General features: G+C 43.3%; 1 protein-coding gene across 3 annotated transcripts in view; it reads right to left on the bottom strand.

The window, feature by feature from the left end:
- Nucleotides 1-25,640, bottom strand: part of KLHL3 (kelch like family member 3) — a 126,490-nt gene that overhangs the window by 41,185 nt on the left and 59,665 nt on the right. For all 3 annotated transcript variants that reach the window (XM_006059384.4, XM_006059383.4, XM_025292650.3), the window contains 2 exons: nt 20,778-20,887; nt 3,051-3,167 (listed from right to left, as the gene is read on the bottom strand). In XM_006059384.4, the coding sequence (XP_006059446.2) occupies nt 3,051-3,167; nt 20,778-20,887 (227 nt within the window). The remainder of the gene's footprint in view (nt 1-3,050; nt 3,168-20,777; nt 20,888-25,640) is intronic.

The raw sequence follows: 25,640 nt of genomic DNA, 5'->3' as shown, positions 1-25,640 counted from the left end.
TGCTGAACCTCAGGGAAGAAAATGATGACCAAAACAAGGCCTCTGACCATGATCCCTCAGGTCTGGTCAGAGAAAGAGAAAGGGCCTTTCCATCTCAACTCTCTCAGCCCTGGAGTGGTCATGCACAGGCCTGGCTGAGCCTCTCCTGGGTCCTTACCTGTAACTAGGAATGGGAATGTGGCCAGGGCCATCATCTGCAGAGCAGTGTCAGAAATGCCAGGAAAAGGAGGGTCAGTGAGAACACCTCTGTTACCTCTGGATGCCTCCTTCCCCACAGACAATCCCCAGGAACACTCCCTTTTCTGGGAAGGTTTTTTTTTTGTCCCACTGAGGGCCTAAGGCGAATTGGAACAAATCATAAACATTTAAGGTCAGTTAAAAAAAATTTTAAGGGTGGGAGAGGAAAGCTTGGGAAGAAGGAAAAATGCATGAGTAGCTACTTCTCCCAAAGCACTCATTCAGAGAGTACTCATGTGTACAGAGTTTCAATCTGGGATGATGAAAAAGTTTTAGAAATGGGTATGGTTATGGTTGTAGAGTACAATGAATGCAATTAATGCCACTATACTATACCCTTCAAATGGTTAAAAGAATGAAGTTTATATCATACATATTTTATGACAAGAACAAATTTTTAAATAAGATATACCATGTTATACACTTGGCACAATATTTTTAAATACTTAATGAAAACCTAATAAATGTTAGCTATTTAAAAAAAAAAAAACAATCAACAACAACAACAACAAAAAACACCTCCCCTAGGAATCAATATTGGTACAAGTCTGCCCAGAGCTTTCCTTTCTCTCCTCCTCCATCAGTCATCCTCAGTGGTTAGAACTGTTTGACGTTTCAAGGTCAAATGAGTGTTAATGAAATATCTCCTTCCGAAGGTGTTCTGAAAAAAAAAACCTTAAAAAAAACAGTCCCACACCACAGATCTCACGCCCATTGTCTCTGTCTTCCTTCTTCTCCAGACCTAAACCTGACCTTGCCCTAATAACCCAGGAACTATTTCCTAAAGTCTTCATTAAGTTTCCCTTGCAGGCACCAGATGGAGCTGGTGAGCACGGGTTCTCTAAGGCCCTTTAACTTTCTCCAGAACCCAATGCCACGGGCTGCCCTTGGTCCCTGTGCAGGTGAGACTGTGCTGAAGGCCAAGCATCCACCTCTACAGGAGGCTGGGCCCACTCCGTGGGAGGCTTGGTTCCGACAATGGGAGCTGGGGTGGGTTTGGTTCCTCTGCTGAGGGGGCCTCTTCTACAGGAAGAATGTGTGGCCACCAGGTGGCAGTGGTACCATCCACTGTGTAAAACGCAGGGCACGTCTGAAGGTTATTGAGTATACACTCTGGCCCCTGGGCTTCCCTGGTGGCCAAGAAAGTAAAGAATCTGCCTGCAATACAAGAGACCCGGGTTCAATCCCTGTGTTGGGAAGACCCCTGAAGAAGGAAATGGCAGCCCACTCCAGTATTCGTGCCTACAGTATTCCACGGACAGAGGAAGCTTGCGGGCTACAGTCCACGGGACTGCAAAGAGTCGGACATGACTGAGCAATTGGCTCAACACCCTGAGAAGAGGGCTGAGGTTCAGACATACAGAGAACATTCCACTGACCTCTGAGGCCTGTGGTCAACACTGTCACAAACGGAGGACTTTACAAGGGCTGGTAAGGATACTGTCTCCCACTAGCACCAACAGCAGCAGTGGTGTGACGAGAGGAGTAGTATCACTGAACACTGGGTTGTAGGCTTTACATGATTTACCTCATTTGATCCTCAAATGATCCTATAAGGGCAGGGGCTCTTTTCACCAGATGAGAAGGCAGAGGCTTAAAAAGGTTGAGGATTTACCCAGCGTCTTATGGTCAAGTGACAGACCTCTACTGTTGGATACTGAGCCTCCTCTTATCCTTGCTTTACGCCTGCCATTCCTCCCAGAGACTTCCTGAGAATGGCTGAGCTGGCCTTCCGCCTCGGCACTTGTAGTTTATCTATTAAGTTTTATCTTCTGCCTACTTGGAAAACATCTAATGCCATTTATGCTACAAAGTCAGTTGTGTAATGCACAAACAGAACAGAGAATATTAAAGGTGGCGCCTGCTTAGGGAACGTGGGGTGCTCTGGAGCCAGACAGACATGGATTTGAATCCTGACCCTGCCACCTACCTATTAGCTGGAGACTCCACATAAATCCCAACCTCCATAAGCCTCAAAGCCCACATTTGTAAAAAGAGGGTTATAACCTCTGCTCACAGGGTTCTTATAGGATTAAATGAAAAAACATGTGGCGCCATGTTTTAGAGGAAGCAGTGTGTGCTCACTCAGTCATGTCCGACTCTCTGAGACCCCACATAATGGGCCCACCAGGCTCCTCTGTCCATGGGGATTCTCCAGGCCAGAATACTGGAGTGGGTAGCCATGCCCTCCCCCAGGGGATCTACCTGACCCAGGGATTGAACCCACATCTCCTATGTCTCCTACAGTGGCAGGCGGATTCTTTACCACTGAGCCACCTGGCAAGCCCATATATGCAGTATGTATTCCAGGCAGCTGTGAAGAGCTGGCTTTTATGTCCTGAATTAGGCCCCCAAGTTGACTAACATGAAGCAAAAAAGGAACATAGAAACATGAACATAGAAATGCCCCTCCTAGCTGAAGTCCTGTACAACAGCAGCAGCTAGCTTCTGTTGAACACGTGTTGTTCCTGGGCTCCATGCTAAACACCTGAACTACATACTTACAACTCCTTTGGTCCTCATAACCACCCCACTGGGCTGTAGTACAATTTCCCTGCTAGAGAAAAAGAAACTGAGACTCAAAGCTAAGAAGTGGGAGAGGAGGAACTAAACCTAAGTGTCTCCTTTTCAAACCTATGCTCTTAAACCTTACACTAACACATCCTCGCACTGAGGATCAGTGGCTCAGTGCCCTCACTCCACACCAAAGACCCATGAAACTCCTCACCATTCCATACAACCAGTGTTGCCCACTGCTACTCCTAGAGGCCGGGGTGACCAGGGAAGCACTTGATTCTTCACCCAGCACTCACCTGGACAAGGTAATCCCTCGGCAAAAGAGGGAGACGGACATGTTCCATCAGTTTTGCCATGTGCTCTAAACGGGTCTCTTTCTCATAATTGATCCATGAAATCACAGCTTCAAATACCTGTAAGTAAAACCGAAATAGGGAACTTTAGCAAAGAGATAATAACTTTAAAATAGCTTTCAAACAATTTCTTCAACCTTAAAAAAGAAAGAAAAGTTACAAGTCATCCACAAAGGCATTTAACCTAAGGTCTAATATTGAAAATATTAATAAAAACAGAATATATTTACTACCTGATGTCATGTCAGAGAGTGCTCTCTGCCTCCCTCATACACACACACACACACACACACACACACACACACACACAAATGTACACTAAGAAAAACCTGCTGCCCCAAACATAGAATCATCCAGGTTCACTGCAAAATAAAAATCAATTCCAACAGTTACCCCAGGGTAGAAATGCAGAGCAATAACTCTGAATCAAATTTTACAAAGACTTCCCAAGAGGACCAGAAGCCCTGGGGGCAATGTCTTCATCACACAAACCCCTCTCTTCATCTATTTCCCATGTTCGTTTAATGCAGAACAAAAACTATAAAGATGTCCCCCACAAAAGTTGGTAATAATGGTGAATTTGAAACTGAATGACAGAGAATGGCAAAAATTTCTCCTTGGGTTGAACCTTTCCTTTGAGGAGAGATTTCATTTCTATACAAATCAAAACAGGTCTGGGAACCAAAAAGGGGAATCTATGGTTTGAATGTTCGCCTTACTCAAGGTTAAGTTCAGATTCAAACCCTGCACCACCATACACACAGACACGCATAAACGTCAGCATTGGAAACACAGCGGGGAAACCACCACTGTTTATGGAAGCTTAACTAACATGGCTTTTTAAGAGGGGAAGGAAGAATTTGGCAATAGCAATCAAAAATTCAAATGTGCATATCTTTGACCTAGAAATATAACTTCCAGAGCTCTAGTCAACAAAAATATTTACACAAGTGGTACAAGAATATGTGTTCCAAGATGTTTGCTGCAGGATTTTTCTAAGAGGATAAAGAAACTATCTGAAGTCCACTAGTGGAGAAATTATTAAACTAGTTTTGACACGGGATATTTTCAGCTGTTAAAAACAATAATAACAACAACTAATAATAAGACAAAACACTTTCTTGTGCCAGAAAGCAAGAAAGTGCTCAAAGATCAAGGGGACACAACAGACAGACCAGAGCGAGCTAGACAGGGCTTTTTCATTGCCAACATTTGGGACAATTCAAACACCTAACAGGATAATGAAGAAATAATTCAGTGCTGACTGGGAAGGGGCAAAGAAACTTTTGATGATAATGGATAGATTCTATATCTTAATAGAGAGGCAGCTATTTAGGCAAGTGCATTTGTCAAAACTAATCAAATCTTACACTTAATATCTATACATTTCACTGTGTGTAAATCATACCTCATTTAAAATATATTTAGTTAAAAGAAAAAGATAGCAATGAATCAAAACCCAAAGAATAAAAAGAATCCATACTTTAAAAAGTATGGGAAGGCTGCTCTTCACAGAAAAGTGCCAGCTAACAAGGTAAAAGCACAGAATTAAAAAAACATCACTTTGTAACCACCAGTATAATAACTGATTCAGTCAGTGTCGACCATAGATGCTGAAAACACTGGGTGAAAAATTGTTGGGAACAAGATATTTACAGTTCTCCAAGTGTCATCTGACAGAATACTTTTTAATTACTAGGGAGAGTGGGGGAGATTCAGATTGGTCGATCTGACAGATACCACCTTTAACTAGAGGTCAAAGTTAACACCACTAGTAAACAGGCCAAATTTATATTACACTCCTGAATGTGACTTAATGAGAGGGAAACAGCATTCCCTATGCAGTAGTCTTTCTAAAACGTTAAACCTGAATCTTATAGCAAAGAAATAGACAACTCCATGTGTAGGATATTCTTCAATACAAGTGTCCTGGATTCTTCAAAACTGTTAGCATTGGGGACTTCCCTGGCCATCCAGGGGACACAGGTTCAATCCCTCGTGCGGGAAGACTTCACATGCTGAGGGGCAACTAAGCCTGTGCTCTGTAGCACAACTACAGAGCCCACGTGCCCAGAGCCTGTGGTCCACAAGAGAAGCCACCACAATGAGCAGCCCAAGAACCACAACTAGAGAGCAGCCCCCACTTGCCACAACTAGAGAAAGCCCAAGTGCAGCAACAAAGACCTAGCATAGTCAAAAATAAATAAACAAAAAAATTTTAATTGCCATTTAAAATAGCTGTTAGCATTATGAAAGACACTAAAAAAGGCATGGAAACAGAAGAAGGAAATGGCAACTCACTCCAGTATTCTTGCCGGGGAAATCCCATGGACAGAGGAGCCTGACGGACTACAGTCCGTGGGGTCTCAAAGAGTCGGTCATGACACCATGCACGCTTAATCTTTTTCTTCAGAGACATAGAACTCAATGCAAAGTATGATCCTTATTTGGTCATGGATTAAAAAGAAACAACCATGAAAGACATTTTTTGAGACTGTTAGGAAATTTGAATGCTGACTGTATATTAGAAAATATATTGTGTCAGTGTTACATTTGTCTGGTATGATAATGGTTTTACAGCTCAGAAAGAGAATTTCCTTGTTCTTAGGAAGGGCAAGCTAAAATACTTAAGGGTAAAGTGTCATGATGTCTACAATTTACTGTCAAAAATAAAAGTTAAATATTCAACAAAATAAAAGATTATAGAGAGAAAGAGAGAAAGCAAATGAAGCACAGTGTTAACAAATGGTGAATCTAGGTAAAGAATATATGAATGTTCATTCTTTTCCAACTTTACCATAGGTTTGAAATTTTTCAAAATAAAAAGTGGAAGGGAGAAGAAAAGAAATACTAAGGGAAAAGGTAAATACTACAGAAAAATTTACAATTTCAAAATTCACAAGTTGAAATGAAAGCTATATCTCCCAGTGTGGGTTTAAAAACAGCAAAAGAGACACTGATGTATAGAACAGTCTTATGGACTCTGTGGGAGAGGGAGAAGGTGGGAAGATTTGGGAGAATGGCATTGAAACATGTAAAATATCATGTATGAAACGAGTTGCCAGTCCAGGTTCGATGCACGATACTGGATGCTTGGGGCTGGTGCACTGGGACGACCCAGAGGGATGGAATGGGGAGGGAGGAGGGAGGAGGGTTCAGGATGGGGAACACATGTATACCTGTGGCGGATTCATTTTGATATTTGGCAAAACTAATACAGTTATGTAAAGTTTAAAAATAAAATAAAAAATAAATAAAATTAAAAAAAAAAAACCTCCAATTTTTATTATTCTAACTGTGTATTTGTGTGTATTGATATGTTACTAATGCTTTGGCCCTATTTCCTAAACATGTACTTAAGTCAGGCTGAGAATACTCAGATTGGATGAGATATCAGAATGGAATCCATCAGAAAGAGAAGAGAAGGAAGAGAGGTGAGTGGAATGGAACAGAAGGGAAGGAGCAGTATACACATGTAGTTTGCTCCCATTTCTATATAAAATAACCTACATGTGTACAAACATAGACACACACGTCATGGAAATCCTCCTTGTCTAGTTCATTTCTAAAAATTATTAACTCACGGAGCTATGTGTCTCAACCTTATTGCATTATTTTGTAAATACTTGTGTGTTTCTTCAATTAGCCCTTAAGATTCATGAGAACAGGGATCTTGTCTTACTTGTTGGCACATAATATACATTCAAATGTATTTAAACAATGAATGGACAAAAGAGTTCAGAATGAGCTTGTAAGCAGGCTGGAGCAGGCAGCAGGATTAGGGAAGCAGAGCCAGGCCCTAGAACCAAAGGATGCCAGAGATGCCTGACTTTGCTGGGTTAGGTGACGGACAGCCACACCTGCTCTGCACCTTGGTTGCTCACACTGCCTTCCTCTTCCCTTTACTGGACTGTGATTCCTGCAGGGTGAGAAGGGTATCAGCTCTATCTCTGCACTTCCTGCCACCAAGCACAGTGCCAGGCACAGAGCACATGGCCGGATGAGAACACTTTCCTAAAGAATGAACAGCAGGGCCTTGAGTAGGTGGGATTCGCTGGTCGCACCCTTCCCTGCCAATCAGCATAGTCTTTGTTATAGAAGCTGCAATGCAGGCTGAGTCTAATGAAGTCGATATTTAACCTTATCTTTATTTTTGGCTTGACTTGTCTAACTGGTTCCGCTCAGTTGCACTGTTTACCTACTCAGCTGTGAAAGCCATAGCACTTGGCAGCAACGGTGACCTTCTCCACAGCTAGAGGAGGTCGCATATTTTTTTCATTTAGATGTCAAGCTTGGAAAATAAGCAAATGAACTTCCAACTAGCCTATGGGCCTACAATCGTTCCCAACAGCCCCTGCTGTCAAAAGAGTGGCCAAGGCAAAGGGGCAACAAGTAGAAGCAGCAGCAGCTCATGCCCAGCACCACACTCTCCAGGGATACCATAACCACAGACTCTCCTGACAGCCAGTGAGTATACACTCCAGCCCCGTACTGAGTGACTCACCCAAGTCCAGAGCCAGAAAGCAGCAGAGCTGGGTCCACATACTCCCATCTCTAATGCTCAGACTCTTTCCCGTTATTCTCAGTAGCTACCCAGTTGGCAAACCTCAGCCCACAGGCCACATGCACCTGTTTTTGTAAATAAAATTTTCTTGGAACACAGCCACGCTCACTCATTACAAATCATCTACGGCTGCTTTCACACTTTAATAGCAGAGCTGAATTGAGACGCCGTGGCCCACAAAGCCTAAAATATTTACTCTCTGGCCCTTTAAAGGAAAACTGCATAAACCCTTGGTCTGTTAGATCTAAGCAGCAACCCTGTGGCTTCAATCATGGGACAGGGTAATGTCTACTCAGATGAAAAAAAAATTTTTTTTTTGTGGACTCCATAATGAAATAACCGGTTGCCCCCAAGGCACACTTAGTGTTTCACTTTTAGACAAAGAAAGTGAAAGTCACTCAGTCGTGTCCAACTCTTTGCAACCCCAGGGACTATACAGTCCATGGAACTCTCCAGGCCAGAATACTGGAGTGGGTAGCCTTTCCCTTTTCTAGGGGATCTTCCCTATCCAGGGATCGAACCCAGGTCTCCCGCATTGCAGGAGGATTCTTTGCCAGCTGAACCACAAGGGAAGTCCATAGCATCATTTCCTCACTGCTTCATGTTTCAGAACCAATTTTTTGAGTGCTACAAGGTTGCTACATGGAAAGGAGATGGAGAAAATCGGATTTCATAGTCCTCAGCTCACACCTCTGATGTAAGCACAAGCCTTGGTCAGAAAACACTAGATGAACCCGATCCTTCCACTCTGCCCCCTAAGTTACAGAGGGAGCCAAGCCAGACATACCTGCATACTGAGCAAAGAGAGTAGCCCTGGGGCACTCTGCCCTGCTTGATTCATGCTGACGTACAGCAGAAACCAACACAATGTTGAAAAGCAATTATCCTCCAATTAAAAATAAATAAAAGAAAAATAAGGTGTTCTGAGAATGAAGAGGGGGACTCAGATTAAAATAGGGCAGGGCAGTGACTTGGCAAGGGGAAAGGTCCAGTTAAGGGTGATTCTCAGCCAAATACAGGATGGGGAAATAAGCTAGCTTTGAGAACATCAGGGGAAAACCTAGATTCTTTGGACCTGATTTGCTACTCAAGATTGAGAAGGACTAATTTCAGCAACAACAGCAGGCACAGTGCTGAGCATTTTACATGTATGACCTCATTTAGTCCACCCTTGACTCTGTGAAGGAGGTACCACTGCTCACATTTTATAGATGAGAAAATACCCTTAGAGAGGTTGGCAACCTGTGCGAGACCCTTCTGCCAGGAAGCAGTGGATCTGAGACATGGACTCACCTGTAATGCCAAAAATTCAGGTTTAACATTATGCAATATAGCATCTAAGAGGCACAATGATTTAAAAAACCTGGGCACACTGTTGAGCTGGAAAACTATGTTTCTAAATCCAAAATCCTAACTGCACCCTCCCTGTCATCCTAGAACATCCCCTGGTACATTTTTCTTTCCTAGGGACTGAGCCAATAGCATTTGCCAAATGCACTGCCATGATTTTAAATCAAGAAGACAGCACTTCCAATGTGATACACACACACACATACACACACACACACACACACACACACAGAATATGATTCAGCCATAAAAAAGAGTGAAATTTGCAACAACATGGATGGATCTAGAGGATATTATGCTTAGTGAAATGTCAGAGAATGACAAATACCATATCATCTCACTTATATATGGAATCTGCTGCTGCTGCTGCTAAGTCACTTCAGTCATGTCCGACTCTGTGCGACCCCATAGACAGCAGCCCACCAGGCTCCCCCGTCCCTGGGATTCTCCAGGCAAGAACATTGGAGTGGATTGCCATTTCCTTCTCCAGTGCATGAAAGTGAAAAGTGAAAGTGAAGTCGCTCAGTCGTGTCCGACTCTTAGCGACCCCATGGACTGCAGCCCACCAGGCTCCTCCGACTCTTAGCGACCCCATGGACTGCAGCCCACCAGGCTCCTCCGTCCATGGGATTTTCCAGGCAAGAGTGCTGGAGTGGGGTGCCGTTGCCTTCTCCGATATATGGAATCTAAACAACAACAAAACAAATGAACAAACAAGACAAAATGAAAACAGACTCACAGACAGAGAATAAGCAGATGGTTGCCAGACAGAAGGAGGGTGGAGGGATGGGTAAAACAGGTGAAGGGCATTAAGAGGTACAAACTTCCAGCTATAAAATAAGTCATGGAGATGCGATATATAGCATAAACAATACAGTCAATAATATTGTAATAAGTGTGTGGGGACAGACAGGTACTAGATTTAACATGATCATTTCATAATGTATTTCAGTGTCAAATTGCTATGATGTACACTTAAAACTAACAAAATACTGTATGTCAACTATATTTTAATAAAAACATTTTAAACTTAAATAAGATTACTTTTTTAAAAAAGACAAGACAGCATATCCAGACACAAGAGTGATCCTGTCACTCTTCTGTGCTCTTTCTCAAATCAAAACTTAACAGGCGTGTTAACTATATTCCCACTCTTTGCCACACACAGCATGGGACACAGCTGGGAGCAGTGATGGATTGGAGCTGGTCCCAATTCAGTGTCTAGTGACACTACCTTGGTGGAAATATTTACACCATGGAAATTAGCAAAGGGATCAGCAAACAAATCAAAGCTCTTGGAATTTTTTATTGGAGAGCCAACTGCTAAACATTTACCAGCATATCACTGGTCTGAAGTTTCCCCAGACTCTAGGAAAACCTCATCTAGTTGCCCTCGTCTCTCAGATAGTATCATCATCCTAAGGTTTGACACTGAAAAAGCTCTTTCTTGTAGTTGTTTCATTTCAGACCCACAAGAGTCCTGTGAAACAGCTAGAGACACTCACAAAAAGAGAACTTGAGGTAAGACAGTGAGAAAGTGGTCTACCCAGTCATGATGTCAGGGAAGCAATCCCAACTACTGCTTTCAGTCTGCACTTTCACAGCACCCTGTGCTCACGGTCTGTAGCCGCATATTTATTTGCATGTGTGTTTGACAATATCTGTCTCCCTGCATGTAGTTTTAAGTTCCATGAGGCTAGAAATCTTGTGTTTATCTGTTCATCAATGTCTCTCCTGTGGCTAACATAGTGTCTGTCACACAGAAAGCACTCAAGAAGTATTTCTTGAGAGAATGAATAGGTTAATCAAAGCAGGAATGACTAGGCACGTGGTTCTTTCTCTTCCTCCAACAGCACACTGCCAGAAATCTGACTTCATATAAACAAAAACAATGACAAAACTATAACAATAACAGCACCTTGCCTGGAAATTGTCCTTCAGGTTTCTACTACTGTCTACAGCCAGCAAAAACACTTCCACTATGATTCACTATACAAAGGATAAGGGAAAGGACTGAAGCACAATGGTTTGACACAAAGGCCTCCAAGCTGACAGACTACTTCAGTTGTACTAATCCTACAAATGACGGGAACATGACCCAAGGAGGGACAACAACTTCTAGCCAACACGGCATACTGAGCTGACTCAGAAGGAATCTTCCCCTATATAAACACATAAAAAAATGGTATAAAACCGAAAAAATAGATTTGAGCCATACTCAGAAGCAAGAGGTAAATGCTGAGTGCTTTAAATAACAAAGGATTTAGGTCTGGGAGCTGAATGAAAGCTGAGACCAAAATGGCTCACAGGCTTGCAGAATTCCAATATGGGCTTTAATGGTTCAGGACAAGTATCCCATCAGGTTGAATGTGTAGGCCACAGGCTCCTTGAGGACAGTGTAGCCTCAGCTGTAAAACCAGGAATAGATGAACTCCAACCATCTGCTATGGGAAGGTAGAAGGAAGTCCACCATCTCCTATGGCCTGGGGAGTGAAAACTTCATCTTCAAGAAACCAGAACCCAAGGCTCATGTCACATACAGATTCGGGGGTTGAATTAATACTACCCAGGTGGTACAAGGGTACTCAAGACAAAAATATAAAAACTATTTCCAAACCAGTAAACTTGTTCTAGAAGGGGCACCTTCACAGCCCAGGATAACCAAGACTCCCATGGATATAACACCCTCTGAAGATGGTCTCACCATCAAAAAATACAGATCACTAATGAAATGAAAAGGAAAATCGACAGATGCAATAATCAAAAATTATTTGGGGCAACCAAAGAAAGGTAGCTTCCTTAACGTAACCTTCCTCAAAAAACTAGGTTACCTTAAGGTAACCTTCCTCAAAATACGAGAAGCCAGAGACATTCTATAGTAAAGAGGTTCTAGGACCCAAAAGAGCCTGGGGAGCACATCATACACAACTACAAATCCCTTTTAGAGATTCATGATCCTCATTAATATACAAACACTCAGACAAGTCCCACACTTTCTTAACCTGGTTCCTTTGTTTTAGCCACTGTCTCCCAAATGCATCTCACTTGAACACTTTTTTTTTTACCTAAAACTATCTCATACCATTATGGTTTTATAGCATGCAGTTGGGTAAATACTGGCCTATAGAAGAAAGCCCTCACTTCCTAACCTTCTCCACAACCCCTACTCCCTTCCCAGCCATATCTTCCAGTTCCCCCACCAAAAATCCTTGATTTGCATTACACAAATTATTCTCCCCCAAGTAAGTTATTTCAAACTTCCATGCCTATATTCCTACAATTCCTTCAACCTGAATGGATTTCCAAAAACCCAACTTTTCATTCTCTAAGTTTTAGTTCAGATATTCCCTTTCCTATGAGGCCTTTCCTACCCCCAAAATCTGGAATAAAATACTCTAGGGTGCTTTCGTTGAACTTCAATTACAGCCAGCTACTTTTCCCAGCCACATTATCAGTCTGTCTGCCCACCAGACTGCAAGCTCTTTCCTTTTTTTTTTGGCCATGCCTCGCAGCTTACAGGAACCCACTAGGGACTGAACCTGGGCCACAGCAGTGAAAGCCCAGAATGCTAACCACTAGGCAACCAGGGAACTCCCCCAAAGTTCTTGAATGGTAATAACTAAGGGTCTCCCCATTAGGGTGGAGGTTCCTTAATAAAAAGCAGGGCAGCAGACATAGTCAGCTTCAAATCATAGAATCAACTACTGTAAATAAGCCTCAGTTTCCTCCTCTGCAAAATGGCCTTGTGAGTTGTTGTTAGAATGATGTGCAAAACAGTACTCTGGGCAAAAGAAGTCAGGCACAAAAGCATGCAAAATTCCATTTATACCAAGCTTAAAAGCTGATAAAACTAATCTATAAGAAGTCAAATAGTAGTTTGGCTTCTTGAAGTGGGAGGTAGCGGCTGGAAGGAAGACCTGGAGTTCTGTTTCTTGATCCAGATGCTGGCTTTGTAAAAGTTGAGCCGTGCACTTTGCATTTGCTCATGTCTTTGAGCTTACTGCAACATAAACACCTTTTTTTAAACAGTGTGTGAAATAATCACAGTGAGCAGTCAAGGTAGGTTTTTGGTCGTAGCGTGGTAGTATTCCAGTCACAGGTGCTTAGTGAACTGTGCTCTCAGAGGAGAACAGTAAAAAAGAGTATCACTGACTCAGGGGTCCAGGCCAGATCATTGTTTGCAGGCTGAGAATTTGGCAGGTCTAATGCTGACCTCAGAGTGTGGTAGGGCTGCCAAGAGCCCAGCCTAAGCACAGGATATACTTGCTTGGTCCCTGGATGGTGCCTTGGCAGCAAGCACTCAAGCCCAGCATACTGGCCAGGGAGCTCCTGCCTGTACCCCAGACCCATCCCTGGAGAGGCCAGGAATTCAGACAGGAGGGCCCACAACACTGAAGATCCCAGGAGACAAGGTCCAGTTCTTTCCAGGAAATACAATATCAGAATTTGGCCCCTGATGATAGTTTTAGGAGATAATAGTACATAAAATGTGATCATGCAGAAAGAAACAAATCTGTACTTCTCTTTCTAACACATACTTGACACTAATCTAATTTTTTGAAGAGATCCAACCAATTTCTTGCTGACCTATACCTGAAATGTGGGTCATTTCTCTGTTAGTTCTCACTCTAAAAAGCCTCAACAGAGTTTCATAAGGAGCGGAAATCTTGAGAAGTAGAAACATATTTACCAGCTGAAAAAGCAAAGATTCAGAAAAGTCTAGTATCCAGAAATTCAGTGGTCAAACTGCAGTAGAACTTAGTCATATCCCTTCTCCTCACAGTATGTGTGTCCCAGAAGCTTGCTTACCCTGCCCCTGGGTCAACAAGGCTGCATGTGGTGAGAGCTGAACTTTGTGTCTCAAAGGGGATGCAAGAAACAGGCTATCTGCTCACAGGATTAGCTCTAGCCCCTGAGACACCTCCCATAGGAGAGACTCAGGTGACTAGGAGGGGCTTGCTTCTCTGTGTCATTCCTCTGACTGAGCAAGGATGGGGGCAGGGACGTGATCACAAAGAACCACTGATTCTGTGATCCCTACCACATCCATTTGTCCGCTCTCAAATAACAGGAATTTTAAAACAAAAACTACAAGGAGGAAAAACAGGAGAGAAAACGGCAAAGATCCATCCCCCTGTCTGACCTCTAGTTCCCACATTTGTCCTTATTCTCTGGAAAAATATTAAAATTGTCCCCATAATCTCAGCTGGCTCAGGGCAGAGTCCAACCACAGTCTGCCTTGTCACTTGTTCAGGAAATGTCTGCTGAGCACCTCCTAGCGCCTCCCAGGGCTCTGCGTCAGGACTGTGTGTGACACATGGATGGCTAAGGTACCCTCATAGCCCTCAAGGAGCTTGAGCATAGTAGAAGAGATGAGGCATGGGCAAAAGCAAGTGCTCATGAGGAAAAACAGCCTCTGAGTTCTGGGAGAGGCCCAGATGGTGCTGGGGATGATGGACCAAAAGACAGCTACCAGCCTAGCTCCTGCCAGGCACAGGTCATGCCAACCACCCAGACCAACACAGGGCCTGGGAACAGCTTCCCCTGAGAAAGGCCCCAATCAATGGGTACATGTATCATCTTATTTCATCCCTAGAACAACACCATAAGATAGATACTATACTATCATCCAGAGAAGGCAATGGCACCCCACTCCAGTACTCCTGCCTGGAAAATCCCATGGACAGAGAAGCCTGGTGGGCCGCAGTCCATGGGGTCGCTAAGAGTCGGACACGACTGAGTGACTTTACTTTCACTTTTCACTTTCATGCACTGGAGAAGGAAATGGCAACCCACTCCAGTGTTCTTGCCTGGAGAATCCCAGGGATGGGGGAGCCTGGTGGGCTGCCGTCTATGGTGGGCAGAGTCGGACATGACTGAAGCGACTTAGCAGCAGTAGCAGCAAGGACCTGATGGGCTTCTCTGGTGGCTCAGATAGTAAAGAATCTACCAGCAATGTGGGAGACCTGGGTTCAATCCCTGGGTTGGGAAGATCCCCTGGAGAAGGGCATGGCAACCCACTCCAGTATTCTTGCGGGGAGAATCCCCATGGATAGAGAAGCTGGCAGGCTACAGTTTGTGGGGTTGGAAAGAGTCAGACATGAGCTACTAAGCACACAGCACACAAGGACCTGATGCCACTCTAGCAGTAACCATAGGACAGACAAAATTCCTGATTATTATGGTGTGTGCATTCTGGTAGGAGATAAGTAACTTGTTCAAGGTCGCTCAGCTTGTTAAAGTACTGGAGCCAGGATCGAATTCAGTTATTCTGGCTGCAGAACCTATACTTTCAAACTTCCAGCAAACAAGCTGTCTGGGCCCAGCCACAGACACTGAAAATCATCATTAATAGTAAAATACCACATTTCCTCTATTTCAAGATGCATAGTTGTAAGACATATCTGAAACCTGGCTGCATTTTATAATATATGTTGAAAGAAACTTGCAGGCTGCAAGTAGAGAAGTAAGCCATAATATAACTGATACTGCTGTTCAGGTGTGAATTTTGCTGAATACAGGTTATTTGATTGCTGATGCAACTGAATTTTATGCAAATGCTAACATTAAATGAGCTGGATTTTAACTTAACTGACGATCCCTAATACTGCTTTGAATACACTCAAAAAAATTTCGCTGTAACACAATATTGCAAGAAAAAGCCATTGTGCATGCAAGCGATTATGCCTATCACACAATGTGATTAAAAGGAGTAGAAATCACCAAATCTCCTGGAAGAGATTACAGAATCTTCAAAGCTTAAAAGGCTAGCATTCAAATGACAAACACCTAATTGTCAAAGCTTCCAGCTATTAAATTTCCAGAAATAAGCAATCAATTAAGGATTAAAAAAATTATGGGTTTTGCCAAAGAGAAAATATAGGCAAAATCCACTATTCATTAATAAGCCTCAAAATTACATGGCCAACCTTAAAAATACCATGAGTAACATATTTTCTGAAAAGCATAACTCTGAAGTTACACATAATTTCTGAGACCCAAAAATGATACACAAAATCAATAATGTGAAAAACACATACACTCCAAACTGATTCTACAGAAAGGGCAACTCATATGTAAGCATATGAATAAATGAAAGCTACTACAGGCAAGTTTTAAGTGTATATATCAATTGCCATGTTTCTGTTTCTGAAAAGATGCAGTTAACACCATGGTTTACTTTACCATTCAGTTCAGTTCAGTCGGTCAGTCGTGTCTGACTCTTTGCAACCCCATGAATTGCAGCACACCATGCCTCCCTGTCCATCACCAACTCCTGGACTTCACTCAAACTCACATCCATCGAGTCGGTGATGCCATCCAGCCATCTCATCCTCTGTCGTCCCCTTCTCCTCCTGCCCCCAATCGCTCCGAGCATCAGAGTCTTTTCCAATGAGTCAACTCTTCGCATGAGGTGACCAAAGTACTGGAGTTTCAGCTTTAGCATCAGTCCTTCCAAAGAACACCCAGGACTGATCTCCTTTAGAATGGACTGGTTGCATCTCCTTGCAATCCAAGAGACTCTCAAGAGTCTTCTCCAACACCACAGTTCAAAAGCATCAATTCTTCGGCACTCAGCTTTCTTCACAGTCCAACTTTCACATCCATACATGACCACTGGAAAAGCCATAGCCTTGACTAGACAGACCTTTGTTGGCAACGTAATGTCTCTGCTTTTTAATATGCTATCTAGGTTGGTCATAACTTTCCTTCCAAGGAGTAAGCGTCTTTTAATTTCATGGCTGCAGTCACCATCTGCAGTGATTTTGGAGCCCAGAAAAATAAAGTCAGCCACGGTTTCCACTGTTTCCCCATCTATTTCCCATGAAGTGATGGGACCGGATGCCATGATCTTCATTTTCTGAATGTTGAGCTTTAAGCCAACTTTTTCACTCTCCACTTTCACTTTCATCAAGAGGCTTTTGAGTTCCTCTTCACTTTCTGCCATAAGGGTGGTGTCATCTGCATATCTGAGGTTATTGATATTTCTCCCAGCCATCTTAATTCCAGCTTCTGCTTCTTCCAGTGCAGCATTTCTCATGATGTACTCTGCATATAAGTTAAATAAGCAGAGTGACAATATACAGCCTTGACGTACTCCTTTTCCTATTTGGAATCAATCTGTTGTTCCATGTCCAGTTCTAAATGTTGCTTCATGACCTGCATATAGGTTTCTCAAGAGGCAGCTCAGGTGGTCTGGTATTCCCATCTCTTTCAGAATTTTCCACAGTTTATTGTGATCCACACAGTCAAAGGCTTTGGGATAGTCAATAAAGCAGAAATAGATGGTTTTCTGGAACTCTCTTGCTTTTTCCATGATCCAGCAGATGTTGGCAATTTGATCTCTGGTTCCTCTGCCCTTTCTAAAGCCAGCTTGAACATCTGGATGTTCACGGTTCACGTACTGCTGAAGTGTGGCTTGGAGAATTTTGAGCATTACTTTACTAGCATGTGAGATGAGTGCAATTGTGCGGTAGTTTGAGCATTCTTTGGCATTGCCTTTCTTTGGGATTGGAATGAAAACTGACCTTTTCCAGTCCTGTGGCCACTGCTGAGTTTTCCAAATTTGCTGGCATATTGAGTCAAAATCGATAGCACTGCCATTTATCAATGGTACCTCCAAATAGAGAACTATGATAATTACAATGATAGCTGCCATTTATTGAGCACCTACCAAAACTGTATTTGCATTTTTTAATCCATTATCTCTAATCCTCAAGACAATTCTATAAGGGAGGCACTCATAGTATTTCAGTTTTACAGGTAAGTAAATTATGGTTCATAGAAACTAGTGACTTCTCAAGGTCATACAACCAGTAAGCATCAAGCTGAGTGTGGAACCAGTTCTGCCCACATCCAAAACCCAAGTGGTTTCCACAGCACTATAATGCCTCCCCCTACCAACAACCATCTCCAGGTCTGTCCTGGCACAACAAGCATAGATAAGCCCTCACTTGAAGAAAATTTACTATGACCTCAGAACAGGATGGGCTACCATGAATTTAAGATAGGAGGGTCTCCCTCTCAATTCAACACCCCTAAATTGATTCAAATCCTGCTGCTTATATGTCTGCTTTCATTTTCTCAAGCTACACTTGACATATGCTCGAGCAGGCCCTAAACTGGCCAACAGACCAACATTCATACACCAGTTAACTGTTTCATTCCTTCAAATTGTGCCAAGTTGGTAGCACAATCCAGAGAAGACAGTACAGAGGCTTGGCAAGAAGTGAGGAAGGCCTCTCCATTTCTGAGGCTGGGGCAGGAAGAAGCCTGCAGAGGTGCTGTTCACATCAGCCAGCAGAAGCACAGATGTCCCTAAGCCTAAAGGAGAGCTCAGCTTGTGGCAAGCACCTTCTGAGGATCCCTGTGAAGTCCAGGACTGTCCATAGTTCTAACCAACAACTGCTTTTCTTCTTGATCAAACTTTTGCAGGATGACAGGCAGGGCCTTGTGAATTTCACTGCATTCTCTGGACAGGTACCTTTGGATGCAGTCTAATATCCAACATAAAATCCTCCTCAAGGGCTTTTCTTTGAATATTCCCTCAGGAAAGGGCCTAAAGCTTGAACACTAAGGGTGGACCAGGACAATACAATATTGTAAAGTAAAAAAATAATAATAAAAATTAAAAAAAAATAAAATAAAACTAAAAAAAAAATAAATAAAAAACCCATTCTGCTAAAAAAAAAAAAAAAAGAAAAGAAAAGAACGAAACATTTACTGAGCATCTCTGAGGACTGAGATGAGTAAGCAGGGTGTGTGTGTGTGTGTGTGTGTGTGTTCAGTCACTTCAGTAGTGTCTAACTCTTCGTGACGCTATGGACTGTAGCCAACCAGGCTCCTCTGTCCATGGGATTTTCCTGGCAAGAATACTGGAGTGGGTTATCATTTCCTCCTCCAGGGGATCTTCCAGAACCAGGGATCAGACCCATGTCTCCTGCACTGTAGGCAGATTCTTTACCACTGAGCCACTGAAATCCCAAATAAGGTGTGGTCTGTACCATCTGGGAACTCACAGTGAGTGAAGGAGGTAAGACTGGCTAAGAACTAATTACAGTAAAAAGGAGAACAAGGTAAGCGTTTTCCTGGAACACAGAGAAGAAAATAATTAATTCCGGATGCCCAGTCAACAGTCAATTCAGTTAACATTGATTAGGCACCCACAAGGTAACACGTACTATAATAGGCATTTTACATACCTTACTTCTTTCAATCCCCACAACCACCCTGTGGAACATGCTCTATTACTTCCTACATTTCACAAATGAGGAAAGAGGTGGAGAAGCAAAGTCTCTTGCCCAACATCAAATCACTGATTTGTAAATACAAGAGATAAGATTTGGATCCCAGTGGCCAACACTCAAGTTTGTGTTATTTCCAGTATAGTAGACTATATCTCCTGGAGTAAAGAAATTCTTCCTGGTAGAAAAAGAATCTGAACTGTTTGGGAATTCAACTAGATGAAGAGCAAAGTAGAGAATATTCCTAGCATAACGGTTTACCAGGTGGCAGAGTGGTAAAGGATCCACCTGCCAATGTAGAAGAAACACGAGATGCAGGTTCGATCTCTGGGTTGGGAAGTTCGCCTTGCAGAGGAAATGGCAACCCACTCCAGTATTTTTGCCTGAAAAATTCCATAGACAGAGGAGCCAGGCGGGCTATAGTCCATGGGGTCGAGAAGAGTGGGCACGACTAAGGGGCAATCCCTGTTGAATGGACAGGGTCAGAGATAAGGAAGGCTGGGAGGCAGGACAGATCAGCAGTCACAGGTCAGCTAAGCAGGGGCAGAAGTCACGCTTCCAGCACAAATGAAGAGGTGTGTGGTCAGTGAGTTAGAGGACTGGGTGTCAGGAGACCTTGATTCTACTCTTGGCTTGGCTACCACAAAACTGTGTGATTTCCAGAAGTTCCTAACCCCTCTGTGGGGCTCGGTTTCCTCAGTAAAAATTCCAGTATCCAACCAGTCCATTCTGAAGGTGATCAGCCCTGGGATTTCTTTGGAAGGAATGATACTAAAGCTGAAACTCCAGTACTTTGGCCACCTCATGCGAAGAGTTGACTCATTGGAAAGACTGATGCTGGGAGGGATTGGGGGCAGGAGGAGAAGGGGACGACAGAGGATGAGATGGCTGGATGGCATCACTGACTCGATGGACGTGAGTCTCAGTGAACTCCGGGAGTTGGTGATGGACAGGGAGGCCTGGCGTGCTGCGATTCATGGGGTCGCAAAGAGTCGGACACGACTGAACGACTGATCTAATCTGATCTGATTGGAATTAGATGTTCCCCAAAGGTTGGCTGGGGCTTAAATACTGGATATTCACAAGAGGCCGTGTGGGACAGTGGTTAAGATCAAGTGACATGCAGACCAACTGAGTGGACAGACAGTTAATGCCTCTTAGTCTGTTTCCTTATCTGTAATGTGAGGACAACAGTGATGCCTGCCTCACAGGGCTGAGGTGAAGGCTGAACGAGCTGAAGAACATCAGGCACTTAGCATAGGGCTTGGCAAACTGTAAAGGTTTAAGAAATGGAAGCCATTTTGAAGCCATCATCATCATCACCATTACATCGTCTTTAAAGGGTCCATAAAGCATATATAGTGATCATGGGCCAGAAAGTCTTTTTTAAGGGACAAAAAATATATAAACCTTTTTTTTTTTAATTTGGAAAAGAGATCTCACTGAATCACAAGTCCTTCCCACAACCGCCTCATGAGAGAGGCTTCTGTTTCAAAGAGCGCCATGCCATACCTTCTCTTCTGAAGAAACGGTCAGCTTGTCACTGGATATCAAGCTGCACACCTGGTCCAGACTTAGGCTAAGAAATTCTTCCCCTAGCATCACCTCTGGAAAGTGCTGCTCTGTTTCAAAAAAAAAAAAAGCATAAGTTCAGAAAACAAAGTTATAACACACTCCTGCCCATCCAGGAACCAAGGCCATGACAATCTGTGGGATTCAGAGCAGAGTCCGGGGAGCTCTAGGGGAGGCGGGAGGGAGAGAGAAAGGTAGACATCCTGGCTGGAGGGAAACCAGCCTTTTAATTCAGCAGCGAAGGCATCCCCCTGTGTAACCCTCTGTCCTGAACATCATCACAGAGGAAAATTGGTCACTGAGTGGTGAGGTTGTATTTTTTCCATGCTCCATGAGATTAATAATGGCGCTGCAGAGAAACCTCGCAGGGGCCTGCCTATTTAATTGGGTTCATTTCCCCTCAAGGTACAGGCTGGCAGAGCTGCAGACGGTGCCCCCTGCCGCTCAGGCAAACAAAAGTGGGTCAGAACTGCTGCATGGCCAAAGTCTCTGGGGGTTCTGGTAGGAAGTCAGCGCTAGAAGCTTGGCAGAAGGCTTCATCCCTTCCTGCCCAAGTCAAGCCTGTTACCTCTGGTTCACAAGAAGGCTCAACTAAGCTTCTGTTCGGGTGTGGCGGCAACACAGCTGCCAAGACCATTGCTGGGAATGGTCCACAGTGGCCAGGCCTTCCAAGGCTGTAACATAGAGAGGAGTTTGGGACAATGAGAACGAGATAAATCTCAAAGCCCCAAGGGCCACATGAGGGAAATGCCAAGGACAATTCTGACCCTGACATTCTCCCAGGCCACCATCCTGCTATTACAGAGGCAGTGAGAGATGCCAGGGAAAGAGCAGGCACTTCCGAAAGAAGGAATCTAGATTCAAGTCCCAGCTATGTCATTTACGAGCTGTGTCCTGTGGCACCATTACCCTCATGTGTACAATGGAGATAAAAACCATGTCTCCCTCCCATGCTTTGATGAGAAAGGAATTGAGAACATGTTTTGCAAGCTGCTTCAAGGTGAACCAGCCCAAGGGCTGACAACTCCAGGTGCAAGAGTCTCTGGAGGTTACAGGATCCTTTGTCATTTGCCCCAGACTTTGCTCCTTCCTCAGTTCTCACAACCCTGCACCATCACCCCAGGAGCACCTGTGCTCTTTGCCCTCCAGACCTTTCCCCTTCTTCTCTGGTGGTCCTGCTGTAGCCTGAGAGCTTCTTGGATAATTCCAGAAGCCCCACCCACACCCCCACCAACTTGGTCTGGCTGGCCCCTGGAGTGAGATTCCAAGTGCCTCCATGCCTGGGAGGCCATGCTGAAACATCAACTCTGCCACAGCTGCACAAGGAAAATGAAAATCAAAGCATGCTAATCACACTCATCAACTTCTTAAAAACCAAACAAAGAAATTAAGGTTTAAGCCATTTCTTGTAAAAATCATTTTGAACTTTATATGTTGAAAGAATTTCAGATCCAGACAATTCCCATATACCCTTCATCCAGAGTCCCTAAATGTCAATATTTTACTCTCAAAGTCTGAGTTATAAATAATCTTTTCCATGTCTCATTGGGCAAAAAAGGCTCCCCACTTGTTCTCCACTAGCTTGATAATATAACTGAAGCCACAGTTAAAGCTTGCCCATCCTGAGGCTCAGGGATGTTTGTACATAACAACACAAAGTTAAAAGTCAGATCCATTACAGATGGAAGCAATTGTCACAAAATAAGAAGTTGGTCTTGCTTCTCTACACATCAATAGAAAAAAAATCTTTTGTTAAAGCATAGATTTTAAGTATGAGATTCAACTGTCTAACTTTTAGAATATTTAAGACTGTACTTATTTTTTTAAGTATCCATTCTTAAAGATTTTTAAATAAAAGTGAACATCCCATTTCTTTGATGATGGGAATTCATTCTTGGCCTGGAGGCTTGGAAATTAACAGGATTCTCCTTATACACTCTTCTGGCCCAAGAAGTCTTTGGACCAGTTGCCAGATGCATTGACAACATACAAGAAACAGCAGAGAGAAAAACTGACCAAGTGCAGGGCAGAGAGTTCCTGCAGACCAGCCATGGCTGAGCTCAGCAGGGGAGGCAGGCCAGCCAATGCCAACATCTCTGTGTCCCAGAGCCATACCATAGAAAAAAAAAAAAAAAAACTAACATTCAGAAGAGGGAAAAGAATAAGAGGAGGTGTAAGAGGAGGTGAGGAAGTAAAATTCTGAGGTTTAAGAAATTCTTCCTCAGAGCTCAGAAAGCCAAGAGATGAACTTGGGTTTTGAAAAGAAGAAAATGGAAGTGTGATGATGCATATCCTAGATGACTTGGTAGACAAACAAGAAGTACTCAAAGATAAAGCAAGGCAAAAAGTAGTCAGCCCTCCGCACTTCCCTATCTCTCACACCCTGGGGCATCGCAGCATGGGAGTCTGGGTCCCATCTCCCTGAAGTTGGCTGCTTCTTTGCCCATCTGGAACCTCCCACTGAAATCCCTTCAGAAATCCTCCCAGGAAGCAGCGTCTGGTGGGTAGGAGACAACAAGGGAGGTGTTGGACAGGAGCTTCTCTCACTCAGGGCTGGCACACCCAGAGACCAAGGAGACTTGCCAGGCATGAGCAGGACACAAAGAAGGGCCCAGAAACTCCTTCCCTTCTCCCTTCAGCCTGGGACACAGGGCTGAGCCCCAGAGGAGACCCCTTTCTGTTAGCAACACTCAAGACACAACAGGGTAGAAAAAACAGGAACAGGCTCCTCTGGCTAACTCAGTTTTCTGGGAAACAGGAGTTGCCCAGAAGACTCTGTACTCAGGTCAGCGCTCTTCTCAGGCACTTCCTGGAAAGAACCCACTCTGCTCCCGCAAGATACACCTTGAGAATCAGCTTCTGCCTTTAACACTTGTTTGGAAATTTTTTTAATTTCTTTTGCTTTCCTGTTAATGTATTAAGGGAGAATGTAATGACTAATTGGCTAACAGTCAGAAGACCTGGGTTTACCTAGCTCCACCTCTTACAGTCCTTTCTTTTCAGGCTCTGACTTCATTAATCATAAAATGGGACCATAAAGCCTGACCTCGATCTCCAGGTTGTTCTGAAGTTAAAAAATGATAACATATATTAGCCTACTTTGAGATCTATAAGAAACTCTTTAGAAATGAAGGAGAAATAGCACGTGCACATGTACCTGCATGACGAAGCCCAGTTCTGCAGGCAGCACTGCTCTCCAACGGAGAAGCCATTTCCACAGCATCAGTCATCCTTTGAGACTGCAGGACCTGCCAGTGAGGCTGTGGACTCCAAGGTCTCAGAATCCCACTTTAATTCCACTAAGTTCCACAAACTTTCTCGTGATATAAGTACTGAATTTCCTAAGGGTGGAGTTACCTCATCCATTAAATGGAGCTAATAATAGCACTTAACTCATAAAGGTGTGATGGGCATTAGATAAATATATGCACAATAATTCCCATTTTCTGAGACCACTGCAAGTGCTCAATAACTGTTCATATGTTATGGGCCAAAAGCAGTGTTTCTTCAAAAGGGAAGAAAGTAGAGCTGATGTCTACAAGGAGATAACTGGCTTACAAAAGGGTAACACAAGACACCAGTGACTTCAATCCAAAGTCCACAGGGCCATGCCAGGAAACGCACTCCACATTCAATAAAAGAAGGCCAATTCAGAGCATATCTAGAAAACAGCAACAGCTCAGTCTAGCTAGAGCCTAGGCTGTATCTTCATTCATCTAACAAATACGTACAGAGCCTCCACCAAGTATGGGGAACTGTGCCAGGCTCCCGGGGAGATAGAGAGGCAGGCAAGGCTCCATCTTGGGGGACAAGTGGAATGTGCAAGGGCATAGCATCTTTGAACCACAGGCAAGCCCTGTGAAAGGGGATTCTCCAAAATAAACTTTCATCTTATCTAAATTTATCTAAACTTTTCTTATCTTCTTGCTTTTTTCCCCTTTAGGGAGGAGTGTAAACAAACAAACAAACAAACAAAAAAAGTTAATTAGTATCTGGTTAGGAGTTCCAATTAACCAGGCTTTACTACAAGTAGAAAACACTGTCTAAGATGTAAGTTTTGGAGACACTGCATTGGGAAAGATCCTCAGTGTTCTCCCTACTTGTTGCAAGTAATAATAATCTTTTTCTCCAGCAAAAAAAAAAGTCCAAATTTTGATTAATGAAACATAACGGAACTGTTCCTGCCTATTTGGATGAGAAATTATAGAGAAGATGAGGGGCACCAGACAATTGTAAATCCTTTCCCCACCAAGTGACACAAATATATCTTCCCAGTGTGGAAAGGATAAGGAAACTGGGTGGCACATTCCCAGGAAAGGGGGACTAGCTGGGTCTTTTCAAAGAAGCAGGCCTGGACAAAGTTAAGGGCTTTTCCTAAAAATGGCTAACATACTAGGTATTTTACATATATTATGTCACTTATATCTTCCAAAAGCCCAGCTGAAGCGAATATCAATATCTCCACTTTACAGATGAAGAAATGGAAGCCCAGAAAGCCTAAGTCATGATCTCAGTATCACATGGCAGTAAGTGGTAGAGCCTGGTATTGAACTAATGCTATCTATATAGCCCTCCAGCTTTCTTTTGACTAGTGTTGGCATGATGTTGTTTTCTCCATCTTTACTTGTCACTGACTATGAATCTTCATAATTAAAGTGGGTTTCTTGTACACACACACACAAAAATAAACTAATGCTATCTATACATAATAACAAATATTCTGATAAGAATCTTAGTTTCCAAAATAATAAAAGCCTGTCCTGAGCAGACCATTTTGGTAAAATCAATATAGACATCAGAACA

Source organism: Bubalus bubalis, chromosome 9 (genome assembly GCF_019923935.1).
Source record: "Bubalus bubalis isolate 160015118507 breed Murrah chromosome 9, NDDB_SH_1, whole genome shotgun sequence".
NCBI classification, from domain to species: Eukaryota; Metazoa; Chordata; class Mammalia; order Artiodactyla; family Bovidae; genus Bubalus; species Bubalus bubalis.
This window is presented reverse-complemented; position numbering and strand designations above follow the sequence as displayed.